Source organism: Natrix helvetica (assembly GCF_964273705.1).
Source record: "Natrix helvetica genome assembly, chromosome: 1".
Lineage (NCBI taxonomy): Eukaryota > Metazoa > Chordata > Lepidosauria > Squamata > Natricidae > Natrix > Natrix helvetica.
In genome coordinates this window covers 269,544,856-269,565,546 of record NC_138548.1, presented here as the reverse complement: position 1 = coordinate 269,565,546, position 20,691 = coordinate 269,544,856, and the positions used below count along the sequence as shown (strand labels likewise).

The following is a 20,691-nucleotide window of genomic DNA, read 5'->3' as shown; positions in this document are numbered from 1 at the left end:
CATAAGCGTATTAATTGTAGCACTAAATTTCTCTTAATTACACTCATCCAGAGGATTTCAAGCCAACTCATTGTCTTCTAGAATCTACTAATCATTCTAGCCTAATAGGCTCACTTTTAATGGGCCAATTTTCTCACATCCCTAATCACCTAAGAAAATAGTGCAGCACCTCATTTCCAAATAATGTCAAGTGAAAGGCAATTCATGGAAATTATCTTTGATGAACATTAGCTCCAGGTGCATTTTAGACAAGAGAAAACCTTGGCTGAATTCATTCAGTTTAAACCTTCGGGGTTCTTTTGACTCTCCAGTCTTTATAGCTGCTTTCATGACTCTCAGTCATAAGTATCTTTCTGGATCACGCTTGGGTATGAGGTGTAAAAGGCCTGAAAATCCAGGATGAGTGATCCCAAAAAGTGGTGTTGAGGGTCAGCTTAAGTAATACCTTTATTTCAGCCACTGCCCTGGTTTAGTCCCCCCCCCCCCAGTCTAATTGAAACAGCTGGTTTTGACCCTTAAAAAGCTCTGTGACTTAAATTTGGGATAACTCAAGAAGTGGGGACCAATGCCATTGGTTTATGGCTGGCATCGGATATGCTTTTGCTTCGTTTACTATGGAAGACAATTAGACAGTGAGAAAAACAAGATGGGATTTCTTCCATAGTGTTCTTATGCATCTGGAATCAGTTGTCACCTGGCATTTATCACATAATTTAGCAGGCATTTGCAAGAGTGTTAAGTGTGCACATGATTTCGTCTTCTGAATTGATTTTATCTTCCCAGACTTTTAGCTGAAGACATCTCATTCATTTGTTTATATGCTGTCAACTACTAAATTACTGTTTGCATTTTGCAGCCTGCAATGTTTGTTCTGGTGCTTATTTTATTTTTGTTCTAATATTGTGTTGGATTTTTAAGTCCAGGCTTGAGAAGGTGTTCATAAAGCATGTGTAAGCAGGAGGGTTTCCCCCCCAATAAATCCCAAAGCCACATGGAGCAATAAAGACAGATTAGCAATAATATTTTAAACAGCATATCAACCTTTTACACGTGCATATTCAGATATACTCTGTGGCCTGCCACAAAACACCTTCCTCCTCCCTCCTCTACATGCTGAGATATTATAGATTGATCCATCAGTTTAATTAGAAGTTTGTATATAGAAATCAGCATCCTCATGCTGTGCCTACACTATCTAAACTAGGGGCGTCAAACTTGATGTCACTGAGAACTACATCAGGGTTGTGTTGGTCCTCGGAGGGGAGGGCGTGGCCAGGGTGGGCATGACCAACTCAATGTCACTCGTGTCAAGGGCGCCTGTGGTGGCCCAAGCGCTCTGCCAGTGAAAATGGGCTCCCGAGCTCCATTTTCATTGGCAGAGGCACCGCAGGTCAGTCCTTCGTTGTTTCCAGGATGGCCCCACAGACATATCTAAGCATTCTGTAGGCTGGATCCAGCCCATGGGCCCTGAGTTTGACACCTCTGATCTAAACCATCTCCTGGCTGTCCAGGCCACAATTGTTTGACTAGCAGTGGAAAGATTATATGCAAGGAAGAGGGTGACAAGGTGGATATCTTCCTAGATATCCTTCCTCCATTAGCAAATTTGCAGAAACAATAACCTGCATTACACAAGGGGTTGATAGTGGTGCATAGGTGACTTATAATCCTTTAAAGATAACTTGAACTAAATGGTGACAACCAAATCAACCATTGCTGGCTTTGAAAAACTATGCAGTGTTAAACCCAATTAGTGTTAGGGTGACAGATAATTAGGAAATATCTGTAGGTTAGACTTGGAAATCAAAAGGCCAGCTAGCAACAAGAAGCTTTATCCACACTGTTGCCAAAAAAACTATATGGACATCTCCATGAGATCAATAGCAGTTGAAACTTTATCTCAGTGTTTTAAAAGTAAATAACACTGGACTGAATTCCTGATTTACTGATTTAGGAAATGAGGGTACATTATTCTCCTTCCCAAGAGATAGCCAAGGTTTCACTTGAGGTTTGCAGAAAATTTTGAATCAGACTGCTTCAAATTCAGAACAAATTCATTTTAGTGTCCTATTTTGAGTATGAAACAGAAGACACTCAAGCTCAAAACAATGCTTTGTCTATCCCTGTCTAAAACAAAAAACAAAACTCCCCCCTTTTATAAAACAAAACAAAATACTAAATCCCAAATCATTAAATTTGGGTTTTAAAAGTCCATACTCTGGATTGATATAGACAACTCATTTCTTTTGTTCTTGAGCATATTGTTTGTCTCTTTAACTAGCTTGCTTTGTTTTTGTTCTTTTTGAAACTTCCCAACTGGTTCATCTTATGGTAAAAGGGAAAGCCTCCCACTTCATGGTGATTTTCAGACTCTTTCCAAGAGGTGGTTCTAGAGATAAACAAAATCAAAGATAGCTCCTGGGCCAGTGAGAATGACTTTAAACATTTTTTTCTTCAGAAACAGGATGGGCAAGTTCTCTGAGATCCTCATTTGGCAACATCATGTCAAAACTGTCATCTTTCATCTGCCATGTCTATGCTTATACAGTATTTAAAGTAGTCAACAAGTAATTAATTCTGTGATATACATCAAACTGCTTTTCTCAACTCAACCAGAATTAACCAAGTGAGAATTGTCCAAATATGAGTCATCAAAGCCCACAAAAATAACAAAAGACAATTGAGTTGTCAACAAATTTTTGCAACCAACCAAGAAGGCTTCCCATACTTCATTTATTTCCATAAACAATAAATTCCAAATTTCATTAATAGACTCTTAGAAAATAGAACATACATGTAGCTGACTCAATGTAATAATACCATGTTTCTCTGAAAATAAGACAGGATCTTATTTTCTTTTGACCCCTGAAATAAGCATTTGGCCTTATTTTCAGGGATGTCTTATTATTTTTGAGGTGCAGGAGGTGGCGAGTGTGGTCACCTCATGGCTGCTGCTGTGTTGCAATATTTTTTGGGAGGGCTTATTTTAGCACATGCACTCAAAAGCCAATTGGGCTTATTTTCCGAGGAGGTCTTATTTTCAGGGTAAGTGGTGAAATAGCATTCATACTGGTATTAATCTATGCATTTCTGATGTCCTGCTTATTTTTCCTTGTTTTAGGAAGCCCTTTCCTATTGGAGATAAAGTGACATTTAGCGGCAAGGATTGTGTTTGCCAAACTTGTTCCCATTCACTGATTAGTAACAAACCTATCAAGATTCATGGACCAAGCCGTAAGTCATGTTGATTTCTCTTCTTTATGCAGCATCCAAAGAAGATTAAGGGAAGAAAATACTGTAAAGACCATAAAAACCAGAGGTCATCTAGCAACCTAGAACTGTTTATTGATTATGCAATCTAGTAAGATTTTTGCCCTGAACTGATTTTACATTTTATAATGCCTTGGTAAGGCCACACTTGGAATATTGCATACAGTTTTGGTCGCCACGATGTAAAAAAGATGTTGAGACTCTAGAAAGAGTGCAGAGAAGAGGAACAAAGATAATTAGGGGACTGGAGACTAAAACATATGAAAATGGTTGCAAGAACTGGGTATGTCTAGTTTAATGAAAAGAAGAACTAGAGGAGACATGATAGCAGTGTTCCAAGATCTCAAAGAAGAGAGATCTCAAGCTATTGAGAAGCAACTTAGAACTAAGGAGAAATTTCCTGACAATTAATCAGTGGAACAACTTGCCTCCAGAAGTTGTGAATGCTCCAACACGAAGTTTTTAAGAAGAGATTGGATAACCATTTGTCTGAAGTGGTGTAGGATTTCCTGCCTAAGTAGGGAGCTGGACTAGAAGACCTCCAAGGTCCCTTCCAACTCTGTTATTCCATTCTATTGTAATTTGGCTTAATTTGCATCCATGTACTGTTAAATGTTAAAAGGCACCCAGCATAAATTATAACAATACTAAATATTAAGACTTTTTGAAAGGACACATCTCAAAGAATTCTTTTCTTGATTCAAGCTATTTGGGATTCTTGGCAGAGAAAGGAAAGTTGAATATCTTATAAATAATGATGATGATAATGATCTTCATCATCACTATCATCACCAACTTGATTTATTTGAAGTATTTCTCTATCACTTTGAATGATAGAAAATCTGAAAATAATTTACAATATCCATAGTCATTAAATTCTGGATTAAAACAAAGTAGAAGATGATGATCATGATGATTTTAAAGAAATCAAAATAATACACAAATGTGATCATGTATATCTGTGGTGGCCAAATGCCACATTTAACTTTTTATTTTGACGGGGGAGGGAGGTAAAATTTACTCATATTTTACATTAATTGTGGTAACCTTGCACTTTTTATTCTTTTGGCTATGCCGAATTTCCAATCTGACTTCTGATTTCATGATATGGAAGACTCAAAGGACTAGAACAGAGTCTTCTTACAATCTTCATTCCTTAGTGAAGTCTTTTGCCTTGAAGGAGTGCCTGCAGTTGGCATTGTCCTACTGGGGACAATCCTTTGCTATCACAATCAGATCAGCTAATTCTACTGCATTTGAAGGTTACATTAATAGAATCTTGCAAGTCTGAAACTTCAATTCTTCTCCCATCTCCTTTACCCTGAGAAATTTGGGGGAGGAAGGTCTCTTTTGAGCATCTATCCTGCTAGGGACTATGCTGTCTCTTATCTGACCAGTCCTAGGCAGTATGACTGGCCTCAGTCTCCCAAGGTCATTCAAACATACCATTATACTTATTGATCTCTCTTGAACTGAAGCACTGATATATTTATGAAATGCCCACAACCCAGAAGCCTTTCGGGCCACTTCCTTGCATTTTTCCATGAGTTTGCCCATGAAAGTTGTAAGGGTAAGAAAAAGAACTCATTTGCGTTCTCCCTGTTTCACTATTGTTTTTTCAATCATGCCCTGAATGAAGCATGCCCCCAGTCCCCAGATCAATGGAGTATGGGAGAGAGCTTCCCTGCTTGTGGCTTGGTAGATCACGCTGAAAACTGCGGCTAGAAAAGGGCCCAGAAGCAAAAGCTACCTTCAGATTATATGATGGGCTTCTATGCCCAACCATGCTAAAAAGCTGTTGCTTACTGAACATACAAATAGGGAAGTCTTGTAAAAGCCTTGTAATGAGCAATCTCTATTGGGCTGCCTACCAGCTGGATGCAATTGCACAGCAAGCTGTGTGATCTCACAGTGGAGGCAATAGATGTTACTGTCTCCTTAGATGCATTGATTACTAAGAGAAGAATGACACAGTATTCCTTGCTACAATGACAAAACAGTGCTTCCCCGTGACAGCTGGCTCTTGGCAGAGCTGTTCGAAGCAGCCAAACAAGAACACAGTGGCCACAATTCAACAGGAGAATTAAGGGCGCGTAAGTCTGTTGATTTAAGCTGCTGATACATGCAGAACTCCCAGCTGGACTACAGCCTGTATGGTTCAAAATGGTAAAAGTCACGTTTCTGCCTTTGTTTCTACAAAAACATGAGAGTTGTAGTGTAGCTGCATTTGGAAAAGGTATTTCCTTCTCTGCTCCTGTTTTCAATATTAAAAGGCTGTCTTAGTGCAGGAAAATCACAAAGTCAACAAGAATTCCACAGTGTTGGCTCACCTTTTTTCCAGGAAAAAGGGTGGAGGCACTGTGTTTCTTTTCCCAGATCAGCTGAGTTGAGCTAGAGAAAAAGCTGTCCAAGTCCAAGGCTTGCTTTGCTTTTAAAGTTTGTGTGAAAATGCAAACACAGATGTTCTGTAGGGGCCAAAAAAAGGGGGGAACGGGTCTTGCAATTTCACTGGACTGCAACTGTAAAATAACAGAAAATGGAAATGTGTACTCAAAACACTGCGGCCCCTTCTCCTCATTACTTTCTGTGTTTGTAATATCTCCAGAAAATTGCCACACTGTTGTTATTGTGCTTTAGTATTTTGATAAAGGATGCCTTATTAATTCACTTCAGAATAGAGCTGGAAGGGACCTTGGAGGTCTTCTAGTCCAACCCGCTGCTCAAGCAGGAGCCCCTATACCATTTCAGACAAATGGTTGTCTGATCTCTTCTTTAAAATTTCCAGTATTCAAAATTTCCAGTATTCAAATAGTGGAATACTGCTATCATTTTTATTTATTTATTTCATCAATGTATTAGATAACATATATAAGTATAAATATGATTTTGGATACATGAAATGGATGTGAATAAAAAGAAACATTAGGACAGGGACGGTAGGCATGTTGGTGCGCTTATGCATGCCCCTTACAGACCTCTTAGGAATGGGGTGAGGTCAACAGTACACAGTCTAAGGTTAAGGTTTTGGGGGCTTGGGGAAGAATGCCACCCTATTTCTTCTTTTCTCTAGTCTTCTTTTGTCTAATAATCTTATTTTATTCCTCATGAAATCAACCAATGCCACAGATGTTAATAGAATATTAAATGCCATTCTTATATACCCTTTGGTTCAATATTTGTCCCTGTAATGAACTTTTTAGACTAATGAAAGTGGCAATTCTCCTTTTAGTTTTAAATACTTCGGGGTGTCTGCTCATGGATAAGAATGATGTGGCTTCTTGCATTGGTTTCTGATCATGGTGTTAGACATACAATGTGTTGGATCTATAAATGCCATTCACAGGATGCTCCTTTAAAACCAATGGGGATTGTGGGCAAAGTCTGAGAGTTTGTGCAGGTGTCCCATGTTAACTAGCATCTAAAGGACATCACTAGAATTCATTTTACATCAAAATGCTTTTATCAGGCTCTGCTCTAGTGTAATATTACATAGCAAAATCAGGATGCTAGGGAATACTATGCATAGGACAAATAAAATCTCATTAAGCTGCTAAGATAATTTGAAGCTAGCTAATACTTATTCTATAATATAGGATAGACATATGGATAGATATGCACATCCTATATTATCCCAAAGTAGATGAGCTGTGGTGGTGCAGTGGTTAGAATGCAGTACTGCAGGCTACATTTGCTGACTGCTGGCTGCCTGCAATTTGGCAGTTTGAATCTCATCAGAGTCAAGGTTGACTCAGCCTTCCATCCTTCCAAGGTCGGTAAAATGAGGTCTGTAAAACACTGTGAATTGGTATATAAGTCTAAGTGTATTGCTATTGCTTTGTTCTTTTTCCCTGCTTCTATACTTTCGTTCTGTCCAATTTGTCTATTTTTTCCCCAAAAATCTTCTTTGTACTCAATTTTCTTAGTGTCTGCCATTGATGCACTTTTTAGAATATCTGATACACGAAATTTCTCCTGGTTTAATACATTTTTTGCATCTCCCTCCTATAAGTTTCATTCCCATTATTTTTGAGTTGCAAAAAATGTTATAAAAATTATACTGAGAAAGTATAATGTTCCAGATAACTTAGAGGTTCCATAAGGATGAATTAGATAAGCTTTCATCAAATTGTGACTGGTTAAGCAACCCTGTAAACCTACACAAGAGAGAAGAAGAATACCCAGTTCGCAAAGAGAAGAGACTTTGTCACTGCATCCAACCATAGCCCAGCTGTTTTTGCAACTAATTAATTAATTAATTTAATTTATTGAACTTCTAGACCGCCCCCTCTCCCCGAAGGGACTCGGGGTGGTGTACAGGTACAAATTTAAAAAACCATACACTCGATAATATACATAACTAAAATTGAATTAAATATCCCCTGTACAAATTTATAAGAATTAAAAACTTAAACCTTAAAACCAAACCATAAAATTTAAAAATACAAACTGAGGTGGGAAAGCTGGAATTAGGACAGGCCGGCTAGATGAAACAGGTGGGTTTTGAGTTTCCAGCGGAAGGAGCGGAGGTCCGTAGTTGTTCTAATGTCAGGGGGAAGGTCATTCCAGAGGGTTGGGCCCATCACAGAGAAGGCCCTTCCCCTGGGCGTCGCCCACTGGCACAGCCTAGTGGACAGCACCCGGAGGAGTCCCTCTCTGTGTGAGCGAATCGGCCGAAGGGATGTAAGTATTCTTTTTTGCTAAAACTAAAAATTCAGAAGCCACAGTGAATAGAACTACATAGGACAAATCTGCTGAATCAGCACACAAAGAAAGCTCCTCTCTTCCACCCCCTACTCAGTTTCCAGGAACCTGTTAAGAAGCCCCTGAGGGGAAAAACAGCACAAGACCACAATATCTTTTTTGCCTCTCCCCCCGCCCGCCCCTCCCATGTGCGCTTATCCTCCTCATTCTCTTTAATATTATTAGGTCACATGAAGCCTGCATCTTCCTCTCTGAAATTCACTCTTCACCTTAGATGTACAGCTCAGGTTTCACAAAGCCTCCATGGATAATTCATAACTACAGCAAGCAATGATATAATGTGCAAGAAACAGCATCTCCCCAATATATATATATTTTCTGCATCCGTTCCTGCTAGCTATCTCCATGGGTGCTGTTCAGTGACAACTAGCTGTGACTTCAGTAGGCAAGACAGGAAGAGAAGCTTGTTAGCATGCAAGATTCTGGGATTAGAGTATTGCTAGATATACGTGCATGGCAAAAGTTCCCTGGAGCTACTCTAGTAGTGGATTCCACTACTGCCAGGACAAGTTACAAACCAGAGATTGTGTTGACAGGTGAACGATGAGAGAGAAGAGTTATAGAGGAGATTGTCAGTCTACCATGCATTTATAAACAACCCCTCTTAGAGGTGTATAAAGTGAAGATGCAGCAATGGTCAGAATGGCTTCATAAGATACCTTTGGCAACAGCTTATTCCATAGCACGTACCAGTGAGATTTTCCACAACTATTGACCACTCCGACGAGCACCCTACGTTTTAGTGATTCCTTGACAATCTAAGAGATGTTTGATGCTGGGGAGACTAAAAGAGCCAATCATAGCTGGGACAGCCACCCCTTTCAGGCCCATGGGCTTCCTGCTAATGAATATACAGCAAAGGAAACATGAAAGGAAGGAAGAAGGATAAATACCTAGGCACACACCAAATCTGACTGTGGTAAAGGTTAGGAAGCAGCTTTTACTACCCTGGCTAAAACCCAAAAATCTTCTTGTCCAGATTTTGTAAAACAGAGGAACATGTTCCATAAACATTTAACCCATGTATTTCTCCCCATCCTAATGCCACCATTCTTGATCTAACCATTACACCAGGTGATCTGTAGTATCCTTTGGGTATTAATACTCTGGTATTAGGTCAACATTCAGTATAGCTGTTCTTTGCTTTCCTTGGCAAACATGCCAGGTTCTCCTTGAATCTTGGTTAGATGTTTTGGGGTTTTTAATTTTAAGTATTCTTTTTTGCTAAAGCAAACTGTACACCAGCATTATACTATCTAAATTGGTTCAAGCAGCAGGATCAAGATTAAAATGACAGTCTGTGATTCTACAGGAGAGGAAAATGCCAATGTGCCAGGTTTTTTTATGTTAACATAATTTATACTTGCTAGCAGTCAAACAAGGAAAAACAATTCCATAAAAATGAACTAAAACAGAAAGTCACTCATTTATGTATTAAACTATATGAAATATTTAAATCCTGCAATTAGAATTATTCAGGATAATTAAATCTTTTAGTGTGAAATTGTGTTCTATATTGAAACCATTTTATGTATTTATGATTTATTTTATTCAGTTGGTATAGCCACCCATCTTGCTAAGGAAATTGTTCATTAATTTCTGTTAAATCCCTTCAGGTGAGGTCTGAACAAGCATTTACATGTATAAATAGTTTCCAAGACTCCCAATGTTATGACTCATATTGTGGACACAGTATTGAAGATTTTAAATATTCCACTAGGTTTACACACTCTTGATAGCAATACTGCTGATTCTGCTGTTAGCAGCTGCTCTATAAACAAAGTGGTGTTTGGAGTTATAGTGATTTATCAACAAATCCAAGAACATATGGAGAGGCAAGGTACCCCATGAGGAGCATTCACACAACTTTCGTATATCTGGCTTCTCCAACCTGAATGGTCTCAACATATGTTGGAATCAGTCTATCAACCTTTTTCTTAATCAGTATGGCCAGTCATGATTGGGGAAGGGGAATCCATCCTATGGACAGCACAATCTTGGATAGCAGTCTCTCCAAAGAGAAAATCATGCAACTTAGAGGAAATTATGCAACTGATGTTCTCCACACTGACTTTTATGCAAAATAAAGGACCTTTCTTACTAGTCATTTTGTTTGTTCCTTCCTAGAGATGGTCCTGTGTATGACAAATCATTGCTTCATGTCTGTCATTCATATTATTGTTATTTATGGTTCCAGAAGGCATGCTATTTGTAGACACTATTGTCTTCTATACAGATTTTAAATCTATTTGGGACGTTCCTACTTCTGCTGTGTGGTCAGATCTCTGTGTTTCTTTTGTTCCCTAGAATGTGCAGGTTGCAAAGAGGAAATCAAGCAAGGCCAGTCCCTCCTGGCTTTAGAAAAGCAGTGGCATGTCAGCTGCTTCAAGTGCCAAACCTGTGGAATCATCCTGACCGGAGAATACATTAGCAAGTGCGTGTTTCCACCTCTTCCCTATGCACATTTCAGCTGTATAAGCTAGTTGGGTGGGGATTCCTTCAAAGCTAAGCATTGGATGGTATTCCCAAAGAATTATGAGACTTTTGTATATTAGAGGCAAGCAATGAAAAAGAAATAACGCATCGCCTTCACTTCTGGAGGAAGCAAGATCCACCTGTGCTTCCTTTTGCCTCACTTGTATAGATTTATTGAAGGCAATATAGGCAGCCTTCTGAGAACCCCTTACTCCATAAGGAAGAGGCTTTTTAATGTGATTTTTTTGTTTTTGTAAAATCAGTATTCTTTCCAGTTGCTCAGTAAGAATTCCAAAAACGTCTTCAATTTGAACACTCCGGGCTGAAATTCTGAAACTCAAGTAAGACATGAAGGCTCTAGGATGGTTTCAAGTACCTGGGTTTCTCAAATCATAAACTACGGTGGTCTATTTAGCTATTTATTTGATTATTTGCTAATCTAATCAAAGGTTATATAGTCTAACCCCCACTAATTCAGAAATTGGTCCCGATTCGTTTATTATCCCATCCCATGATTATATTTTCTACAACTTCAACAGCACTAGCACATTAACTAATTCTTCGTAAACATATTTAAATTTTTTGAATGCAATCCTCATTTACAATAGCTTTGCTTAGATCATCCATCGTAGCAGGCTTTCTGACAATGAACTTGCTGTATGTACACATTTCAATGGGTAATCAAGTAATAATGGTGCCAGAAAACAATTCTCTTTGAAGAGAGAATGTAGATCAAGTTTTATGCAGGTGTCATTCAAGAGAACACATAAATGCTGCAGTATAAAATGCTTATATCTGCACTATGGAGATGAAGAGAGAATTAAATAAATGATGTTGCACAATCCCAATGCCAAATAATATCTGAAGCTGTTTTAACAAAGACGTGTTTTGTCTAGACTAAATAAAACAGCAGATTTCCTTTTATTGGGGGTAACATTATCTATAATTCATTAAAAGATAATTGTTTGTAAAACTGCCATTAGCAATGAAAGTCATTGGACAACTTCTGTTAAAACCCAATTTAAAAGCCACATTTATGGTGCAATTAATGGTTTTATTATTCTGTCTCAATGATTAATCGGTGAGTACCTTTAGCCCTGGAGCAACCTGTGAGCATATTCCACCAAAGGCTCCCTTAAAGATGAATGGGTTCTGCTCAGTAAGGAAAGAAAAGCAGAGAGAGTGACTTTATGCGCCAGATAACAGGCAGAAAACCAACCCATGGTGGTTCTGACATTCTGCTTTTCTAGCTTTGCTTTCCTGAACTAAATATGAACAATTGTGCAGAAAACAGGATGCAGGTAGTCCTCAACTTACAACAGTTCATTTAGTGACCATTTGAAGTTAAAATGGCACTGAAAAAAAGTGACGTATGATTGTTTTTCACACTTATGACCGTTGCAGCATCCCCAAAGTCATTGATCAAAATTCAGAGGCTTGGCAACTGGCTCAAATTTAACGACCGTCATGTGATCACCTTTTGTGACCTGACAAGCTAAGCCAATGGGGAAGCCACATTCACTTAACAACCATGTTATTAATGTAACGACTGTTAAGTGATTCACTTAACAACTGTCTCCCTTCACAACAGAAATTTGGGGCTCGATTGCAGTTGTAAATCAAGGACTACCTGCATGTGAAACAGCCTATCTCAATTGTACCTTGGTCATGCACCGTATCGTCTTTTCCTTTTGGCTCCTCTGAGCCTTTGTGCTGACTCCAGCTTGCATCCGAGGCTCTCTGTCACCCGGAATAAACAGAGCCATCCTTCCGCCCTCTGACTTTTGTGCTGGTGGGTGTGCTGCCTTTTCATGACATACATTTGCCCTTCCTGTGTTATTTCTGAATCAATCTCATCCAACTGAGCAAGCGGTTAGAAAGAATTTGTCAAAGGATTCCCTCAGATTCAGACTCTGGGATTTAAGGGCCTGCTGCTGCTGCTGCTGTCAGATTGATCCAAAACAAAACCAGCAGATTAGAAGCAAAAAACAGATTAGAAGATATGCAACTGACTAGTCTGGGAAAGTTTTGACAATGCCTTTACTTTAGTATGAATGGCGGTCTAGCATCCAACCATGATGAACTCTATAACATTTGTGCTTTAGGGTGGGAGGAATGGTGAAGCTTCAATGTTCCTTCCTTCCCTCCCTCTTCAAAATCTCACAGCCTGCTCTTTTCTCACAGGGATGGCGTTCCATACTGTGAATCGGACTATCATGCCCAATTTGGTATTAAGTGTGAGACCTGCAACCGGTATATTAGCGGCAGAGTCTTAGAGGTGAGTCCAATGCAAAGAGAGTCTTTATTCTGACAGGAATTACGCAAACAGGAAACAGCCAAGCAGTTGTCCATAGTCTCTTTTTCTCTAACTGAACCAATCCGAAATAATGTCGGTAGCATGCACGGCACGCTTCTTTACCAAGGGTGTTTGGATAATTCTGGGATGAGCTCACAAACTGCTATTTTCCCCAAAGTGTTAGGATCCCCCCCCCCCGCACGATATTTTTATTACAGGTTGGATAAAGGACTAGCTCCTGATAAATTGAAGAATCTGCACCACAAGGGGGGGGGGGGGAAATAAGCCGTGGGACAAACACAGTATATAGAGTTAGACTAGTATATAGGGAAACCTAAAGGATGCTAAATATTGCTGAATTTATTGTTGATGCGCCAAAATTGAGCATGGCTGTGTCAGCACTATAGAACAAGAGAACATTCATGCTTATTGGAATCTGATTGCTATCAAACCTTACCTACCTGCATTTGGGTTTTTTTTCCTTTAGTTTCATTTCAAGTAGGGGTGGGTTGCTGCTGGCATTACTGCCAGCTCACTTTGCTCACTCGCGCACCCACCGCATGTTGCTTGCGCATGCACAATTGCCTGTAAATTGTTCTTTGTATGCGCAGAACATTATAAAATGCCCAAAAAGCACGCTGCAACAGCATGGGTGACCAGGGAACCGGTTCAGGGGCTGGGCCAGCCTGCCATCCCTACCAGTTCAATGACCCAGTCCCAATTTACAGTACCGGTTCACCCAAACCAGTGCGAACTAGTAGCAACCCACCTCTGATTTCAAGCCCCCACATGTCACAGAAAAAATCCTTTAAAATCCTATGAGGACAGATCATTTGCTAAATAATGAAGAATGTTGATACTAGTTCCATTCCATTTCAGAACATCCACCAGTAAATCTGTCACCTCATTTTGCAGAAGGAACTTCCATATTTAATTACGCATAATTGTGAATATTTCTTTCTCTCTGTTCTGAATTTCCCAGTATTAAAATTATTTCATTGACCTTTGCTGCAAGTATGAGGTGGGAAGAAAAAATCATTTTTCTTCACTCCATGCACCTTTCTTATAAATCTCAGTCATAGTGTAATTACAGCAGTCCTCTAGTTATGATGGCGATTGTGACCGAGATTGCCACTGCTAAGCGATTCGATCATAAAGTACAGTGTCACGTGATCACCTCACATAGTGACAGCAATCACAGGAGTTGTAGTCCCATCGTGATCTCAGACCATGCAGACTGTTAAGCAAAAATGGGTAGGAGTTCAAGACAAGGAATGCAGGAGATTGGGGACGCCACAGATGGACTTTAGGGAATGCAGGTGGGAACTGGGGAAAATAGATAGACAGATTATGTCAGTGGTAAATACAGGACTAGAAGGATGGGCTGGCAAGCATATGGGCAGGTGCTGGGGAAGCCTGGTATGTGTTGTGTCTGGACAGCAGGGCTGCTGCTGCATGTGGGCACCTGATATGGAATGTATGAGAGTGCTGTGGGATGCCTGCAGCCAATGGTGACTGTAGAGTAGGAGATAAAAGGGATCTGTACGAGAGAGAGAGAGAGAGAAAGCAGTGAGAACAACATGCAACCTTCCCTACTGTCTTTCCCATTGACTTACTTTGCTCCTGGAAAACTGTCAGGACAAGTTGCAAATTGCAATCACATGACTGTGGCTCCTGGAACATAATAAATGTGAAACAGGTACCCAAGTACCCAGATTACAGTTACATGGCCATGAAGACACTGCAATAGCCATAACTTTGCAGACCAATTATAAATCCTCAGCATTCAGTACCATCATAATTTAACGATCATAGCGGTAACTAAATCAGTAATTGTACATTGAAGATTATCAACATTAGCATTTCCCCCACTCCTATTTAAATTAAAACAATCTCAAGTTTTTGTAACTTCCTTTAACTTCCTTTAACTTCCTTTAACGAGATAATTCATACAGTCCTAAAACTTCTTCAGTTATGCAGCTATGTACAGGTGGCATCATTACAGTATTCCGTGTGTGTGTGTGTGTGTGTGTGTGTGTGTGTGTGTGTGTATGCTAGTCATATTGTATTTGGGTCTTTTCCCATGTAAGATTTGAGATTGTCTTGGCAACATTTCAGCAAGGTCTCACTCGCCACCTTCAGGCTGGGTTTTGGGCTTAAAGTATGATCGGAGCTGCCGTCTTTCTATAAAATTTGGTGAGGGTGTGTGGAGTGCTGGCTTTGTTTCAGTAAGTGGAATGATTGGTTGTGTGGTTGTATCATGATTGGTAGATTGGTGCTGATTGGTGCTGGCTGTGTGTCTATTGTTGTTTCGTGTTGTAACTGCCTGGGTGGTGGGTGAGGCTCGTTTGTTGACCAGGGCTGGTTTCCAGATGTCTGGTAGGCGGGAGGTATCGTCACGTATATTCATGTTGTAGGGGTGTTTCTCTTTTCGATAGCTTCCATAATTATTCTCTTGTTGAAGTGTTCTGCTTTGGAAATTAACCTGGTTCCTTCAAAATTAATTTCATGTCCTGTAGCTTTAAGATGCTGGAAAAGGGAGGAAGTTTTTTCTTTTTTTCTTACTGCTTCTTGTGTTCTGCGATGCAGAAATTTATTCTCCTGTTCGTATGTCCTATGTATGTTGCAGAGCAGATTTTGCATAGTATTTTGTAGACTCCTTGGTTTTCTAGCTGGATTTTGTCTTTGGGGTTTCTTAAGATGTTAGCTATTTTTTGGTCAGTGTTGAAGGCTGTCTTGATATTGTTGTTGTTGTTTTTTTGCTGATTTTATCTGTGGTGCCTTTGATGTAAGGGAGGAGGGCGATGCCGTTGTCCTGTTCTGTGTCTTGGTTTTTGGGGGGGTCTCCCTTTGATTAGGTTGGTAATTGTTTTTCTTTGGAATTCGTTGGAGATTAATAGGTTTGTGAGAGTGTGTAATTCAGTTTTCAGGTGGTCTTTGTCCAGGTGGTCTTTGTCGGCTATCTCCAGAACCAAACGCTAAAGAAAAAAAAAGAAAAAACTTCCTCCCTTTTCCAGCACCTTAAAGCTACAGGACATGAAATTAATTTTGAAGGAACCAGGTTAATTTCCAAAACAGAACACTTCAACAAGAGAATAATTATGGAAGCTATCAAAATAGAGAAACACCCCCACAACATGAATAAACATGACGATACCTCCCGCCTAACAGACATCTGGAAACCAGCCCTAGTCAACAAATGAGCCCCATCCACCACCCAGGCCGTTACAACATGAAACAACAATAGACACATAGCCAGCACCAATCAGCACCAATCTACCAATCATGATACAACCACACAACCAATCATTCCACTCACTGAAACAAAGCCAGCACTCCACCCACCCACCCACCCCACACACACACCAAGATTTATTGAAAGACAGCAGCTCCGACCATACTTTAAGCCCAAAACCCAGCCTGAAGATGGCGAGTGAGACCTCGCTGAAATGTTGCCAAGACAATCTCAATCTTACAAGGGAAAAGACCTGAATACAAGACCAGCATATATATACACAAAGAATGCTTTGTAGCTAAATTCCACCCTGCTCTTCCCTGTGGTTTTGGCAACAAATTCATATGCTACCTGTTTCATATAAGTTATCTGAACTATGGAGCTATAACGGTAGAAGGATTTGACTGCAAAAGGGTACTTTGAACCAGTTAATGGAATTTATAGAATTGGGTAGTAAATGTACAGTATATTCTTCCTGGGTCTAAATTAATCCTTGCTCGGATGAGTAAAAAGGAGGGCTGAGCTAAAAACTGAAAGTCATCTGGAGGACGTTAAACTGCAGAAGTTTGATCTAACTAAATAGAATAAAGCAAAAGGGTGGCTCACCTTAATCATGAAATATGAATGAGAAAAACAAAATCTGGTCTGGCAAAATTGCATTGTGTATACCAAAATAATATATTAGGAATGAAACAAGTGAACCAGGCATACTTTAATATAATGAAATAATTAAATAAAATAGATATAATGACAAAAAGGGGGGAAATGTTACCATTTGTACCAGGAGAGGTTCCAATGTATATTAGTTTAAGTAGAACTTCCAAATAATCCATTCTAATACTATCTCTTCTCTCTAACACCATCGCTTCCCCAATAATAAACTCCACAGAAGTAGTACCTGAAATAAATAATGAACAGAGGCTTTCTAGTAGTGCTGACAGAAGTAAAATGAATTAAAATGTTGTTGTTTTCCATATTAATTATGGGAAAATCACTCATCATCACTGCATATCCTTTTCAACAGTTCCTTTTGTAATTTATTTTCCTACTGCTAACACATGCAGCTGAAATTAATTTCTGGAGCTCTGATTCAGAGGCAAAACTGGTTTTTAGTACTATGTCTAATTCCTGGATTATATGAAGTAATAATAATAAAAAAGTCATCTGAGCATGAATTAATAATTGACCTTAACAAGTGGTTTCATTGCAGCCCATCTAGTCATCTAATTTAGTACATTCCTTTAAAAAGGTATTTATGCTTAAATGTTGCTTGTTGACAGTAATTTGAGCATGCTTTCATTTTCTATCTTTCTGCCCAAGACAGTCAAACCAAGATAATTTGGAGCAGGTTTTAAAATAATTCTGCCAGTGATTGCATTCAGAAAGGTGCTACTGCTCTTGAGTTGCATTAAGACTTCAAACTTCCTGCATCAGTTTAAGACAGAGATGTCCTGAAAGGTTTTCTGAAAGTAGATTAAAGGACAACTGGATAGCACTTTTAATTCAAAAGGATTTTCACTCCAGATCTATTTTCTTCATTCATGCTCTATGGCTAACAATTGTTTCAAAGAATGGGAAAAGCTAATGAAATTGTCTTTAAGGTAAATCATAGAAACAAATTGTTACACATAGATTCATTCCAGTCCTGTTTGTCTTTTCTGTACATTACTACCAGGTTTAACACATTAACAGTTAGTTATCTTTGTTGAATTAGGTGCTGGCTTTTGAAATTCCAAGACCTTGATCAAGGGAAACTGCAAAAAGCATAATGATAGGAGTAACTACAGATAGGTCTGCAAAAGTTTCTGGTTTGGCCGAACCAATAGTAGGGGCAGCAGGAGGCCCCACCCACCCGGATGCTTCTGTGCATGTGCAGAAGCATTGCACGTGCCTAAACCAGTAGTAAAAGTATTTGCAACCCACCACTGGTCTGCAGGTAGCCTGCATCTTGTTATGAAATCAGGAAGTATGTTTGATATGTTACATAGAAAAATCTACAAAGGCCATGGGGTAGTTTAAAAATCCCATGGGCACAAGTCGACCTATCTTTGGAGACATTCATGACTGAGCTATTTTACAATCCCCTTCCAGAAGTCTCATGGACTACAAGCTCAACCTCTCGGGATTTTTCCTGATTGTGCTGGGGGAAGCATTTAATCTCTAAGCCAACTAATCATGATTATAAATCAAACCGGATGGCAAGATACTATAGAATGTTATAGCTACTGAGTGCCAAGACTCCTGATTTCCCTCAAGATAGGCAGCTGCTATTTTCCCTTCTCCTCAATGAAATAGGGAATGAAAGCCTTCTATTTCAGCCATAATCAGCCTTCATATGTTTAAGCCTCTGGCTGTCCCAGATGGCTTTAAGCTGTGTAGTCAGCATAGAAGATTAATGAATCTTAAAGGATGACACACCCCTCCCACTTTGAATTATAATTAGCAGGCTGTCTTCACTATTGGCAACATCAGACTCATACAATGACCTGTAATTTTCATCAGTGTAAAATAAATAACATTGTTTGTGGTTTGTTCTAGTGGGCAGTTGCATCCCCTTCATGATCAAACTACCTACCATGATGGACCTTTAGGGGGTGATTAAAACAAAACCAAAATGCAACCACTTATGGTACTTTGCCAGGTAACTGAGAGATTAAGCTGCCATCGGCAGTTGGGCAGCACATAAATTTGATAAATGATGGTGGGCTGCCCAGATGTTTAGACTGTATTTGGCCTATCAAATCATTCCAAAGGACCGTTGTTGTTTAATAATGCTAAAAGAAATGCTGCAGGATATAAACATTTGCAATAAAAGCCACCCTTTGCAATTGACTAATGGTGCTTTTGTCAGTACTGATGGTGTTCAGGTAGTGCTTCAGATGTTTATTATTAGTTACATTATTGCTGAATCATAAGTTTACAAAAGGTAAACTGAATTCTGTGTAAGATAGCTGTATTATGAAGTTCATTTGGTCTTTCATGAAAGGCTTTAACTGGCTTCAATTGGACAAAATGAAAAACATTCAGTATTAATTCTGTGCATATTCACCTAAAGATAGCCACTGATTCAATGGCTTTACATTTTAATACTATATACTGCAGCTTGCTACACTAATATATTCTAGGTACATCATCAGCATTGTCTATCAATCAAAAGGCAGAAATATTGTCTGATCTCATAATCTATAAAGTTGGATTGCTGATATCTTTAGTTCCAGGACTCCTTTTGAGAAGATCATATTGGTGCATTGGGTGAATCAGCTGTTTCTATTTGCTTACATCGTTTGCTTTTGAAAATATTCATTCACACAACGTGTGTCTCACTACAGCTATTCACTATCCAAATGGTGAGGAAAACCCGTTTTATATTTTGTATCTGAGACAAAAAAAATAGTCTAAATAAAAAGACCAATGTCTCTCTTAACTCTCAAGACTAAGAAATTGGAAGGACTAAACACTAAAAGGAACTATATTTCCTGGTAAATTATATACACCCACTATACTTATAACAATGTAAAGCCATAGTTACAGCAAGGCCAGCTGTAACCTATATTTTTGTGGCTAAATAGAAATTCTTTTCAGAGATGGCAATAGATCTGCCAGGCATCTATTTTTATCTTTCTTTATTTAGATATTGATGGTAATGATGAGAGTTCTTCCACAATTTAATCCAGATTGAGCCACATCTTTTCCTCAATTTTAGGATTCCCATGATCAGAAAAGAAAGGGGTGAATGCCTTCTTTTGCCTTCATGCAGTTTGACACACTAAACAATGGCAAAGAGAAAACATACAAATGTGAATGCTATTGCACTGGTAAAGTGAGGACTTCTGTTTTCATAGGAAGACTAGAAACTTGATACTTACTTGAGCTATTGATCCGTTACCTGCGTCCAGTAGCTCATTGGATCAGGCTGTAATTCCCAAAAGACATTTTCACTTTCTTCTGCGGATACCTCCTAGCCAGCTTCTTTGAGACAATTGCATTCAACAACAACAATCTACTATGAGATTGGAGACTATATTATTATAGCAGCGATGGTCAAATCCAGCAGTGGCTCAGCTAGTAAAATCTCATAAATATTAGTGGAGTTTTGGAAGATGCATGAATTAGAAAGAAACATGTCTCGTTCAAGGCACCAAAATATTTATGAAGGGGGGGTGAGTTGAGAGATAGAAAGAGAGGCGTTTGTTGCTTTCAGCTGCAAGTGTTTCAATGATTCATTCACTCCATTTGCATGATCACCATTGATTTTCAAATTTCTGCCCTTTCAAACTATATAACTGTGAGGCAGAGACATCAGATAATGCAGCTACCTGAAATGCTTTGCTTAGTTGGTTTTTGAAGAGCTCAGCTTTTTTTTCTTTTCTCTTTTTAATAAGTTGAGTGCATCCTTACATTATGGACTGCAGAGAATGCCTAGAACAGTGATGGCGAACCTATGGCATGCGTGCCACAGGTGGCACGCGGAGCCATTTGTCAGGGCACGTGAGGCGCTGCCCTGTCAGCTGGCCAGCGCGCATGCGCGCACTGGCCATCTGAGTTCACCTTTTTAAAAGCCATTTTCACTCTTCCCAGGCTCCAGAGGCTTTATAAGTCACTTCCGGTTTGCTCAGAGGATCCTTTTGAGCGCTCCGAAGGCTTCAGGGAAGCC

At 39.3% G+C, this 20,691-nt stretch overlaps 1 protein-coding gene across 3 annotated transcripts in view; it reads left to right on the top strand.

Moving 5' to 3' along the window:
• Positions 1–20,691, top strand: part of ABLIM3 (actin binding LIM protein family member 3) — a 183,373-nt gene that overhangs the window by 114,393 nt on the left and 48,289 nt on the right. For all 3 annotated transcript variants that reach the window (XM_081937106.1, XM_081937104.1, XM_081937105.1), the window contains exons 4-6: positions 3,122–3,234; positions 10,339–10,465; positions 12,691–12,784. In XM_081937106.1, the coding sequence (XP_081793232.1) occupies positions 3,122–3,234; positions 10,339–10,465; positions 12,691–12,784 (334 nt within the window). The remainder of the gene's footprint in view (positions 1–3,121; positions 3,235–10,338; positions 10,466–12,690; positions 12,785–20,691) is intronic.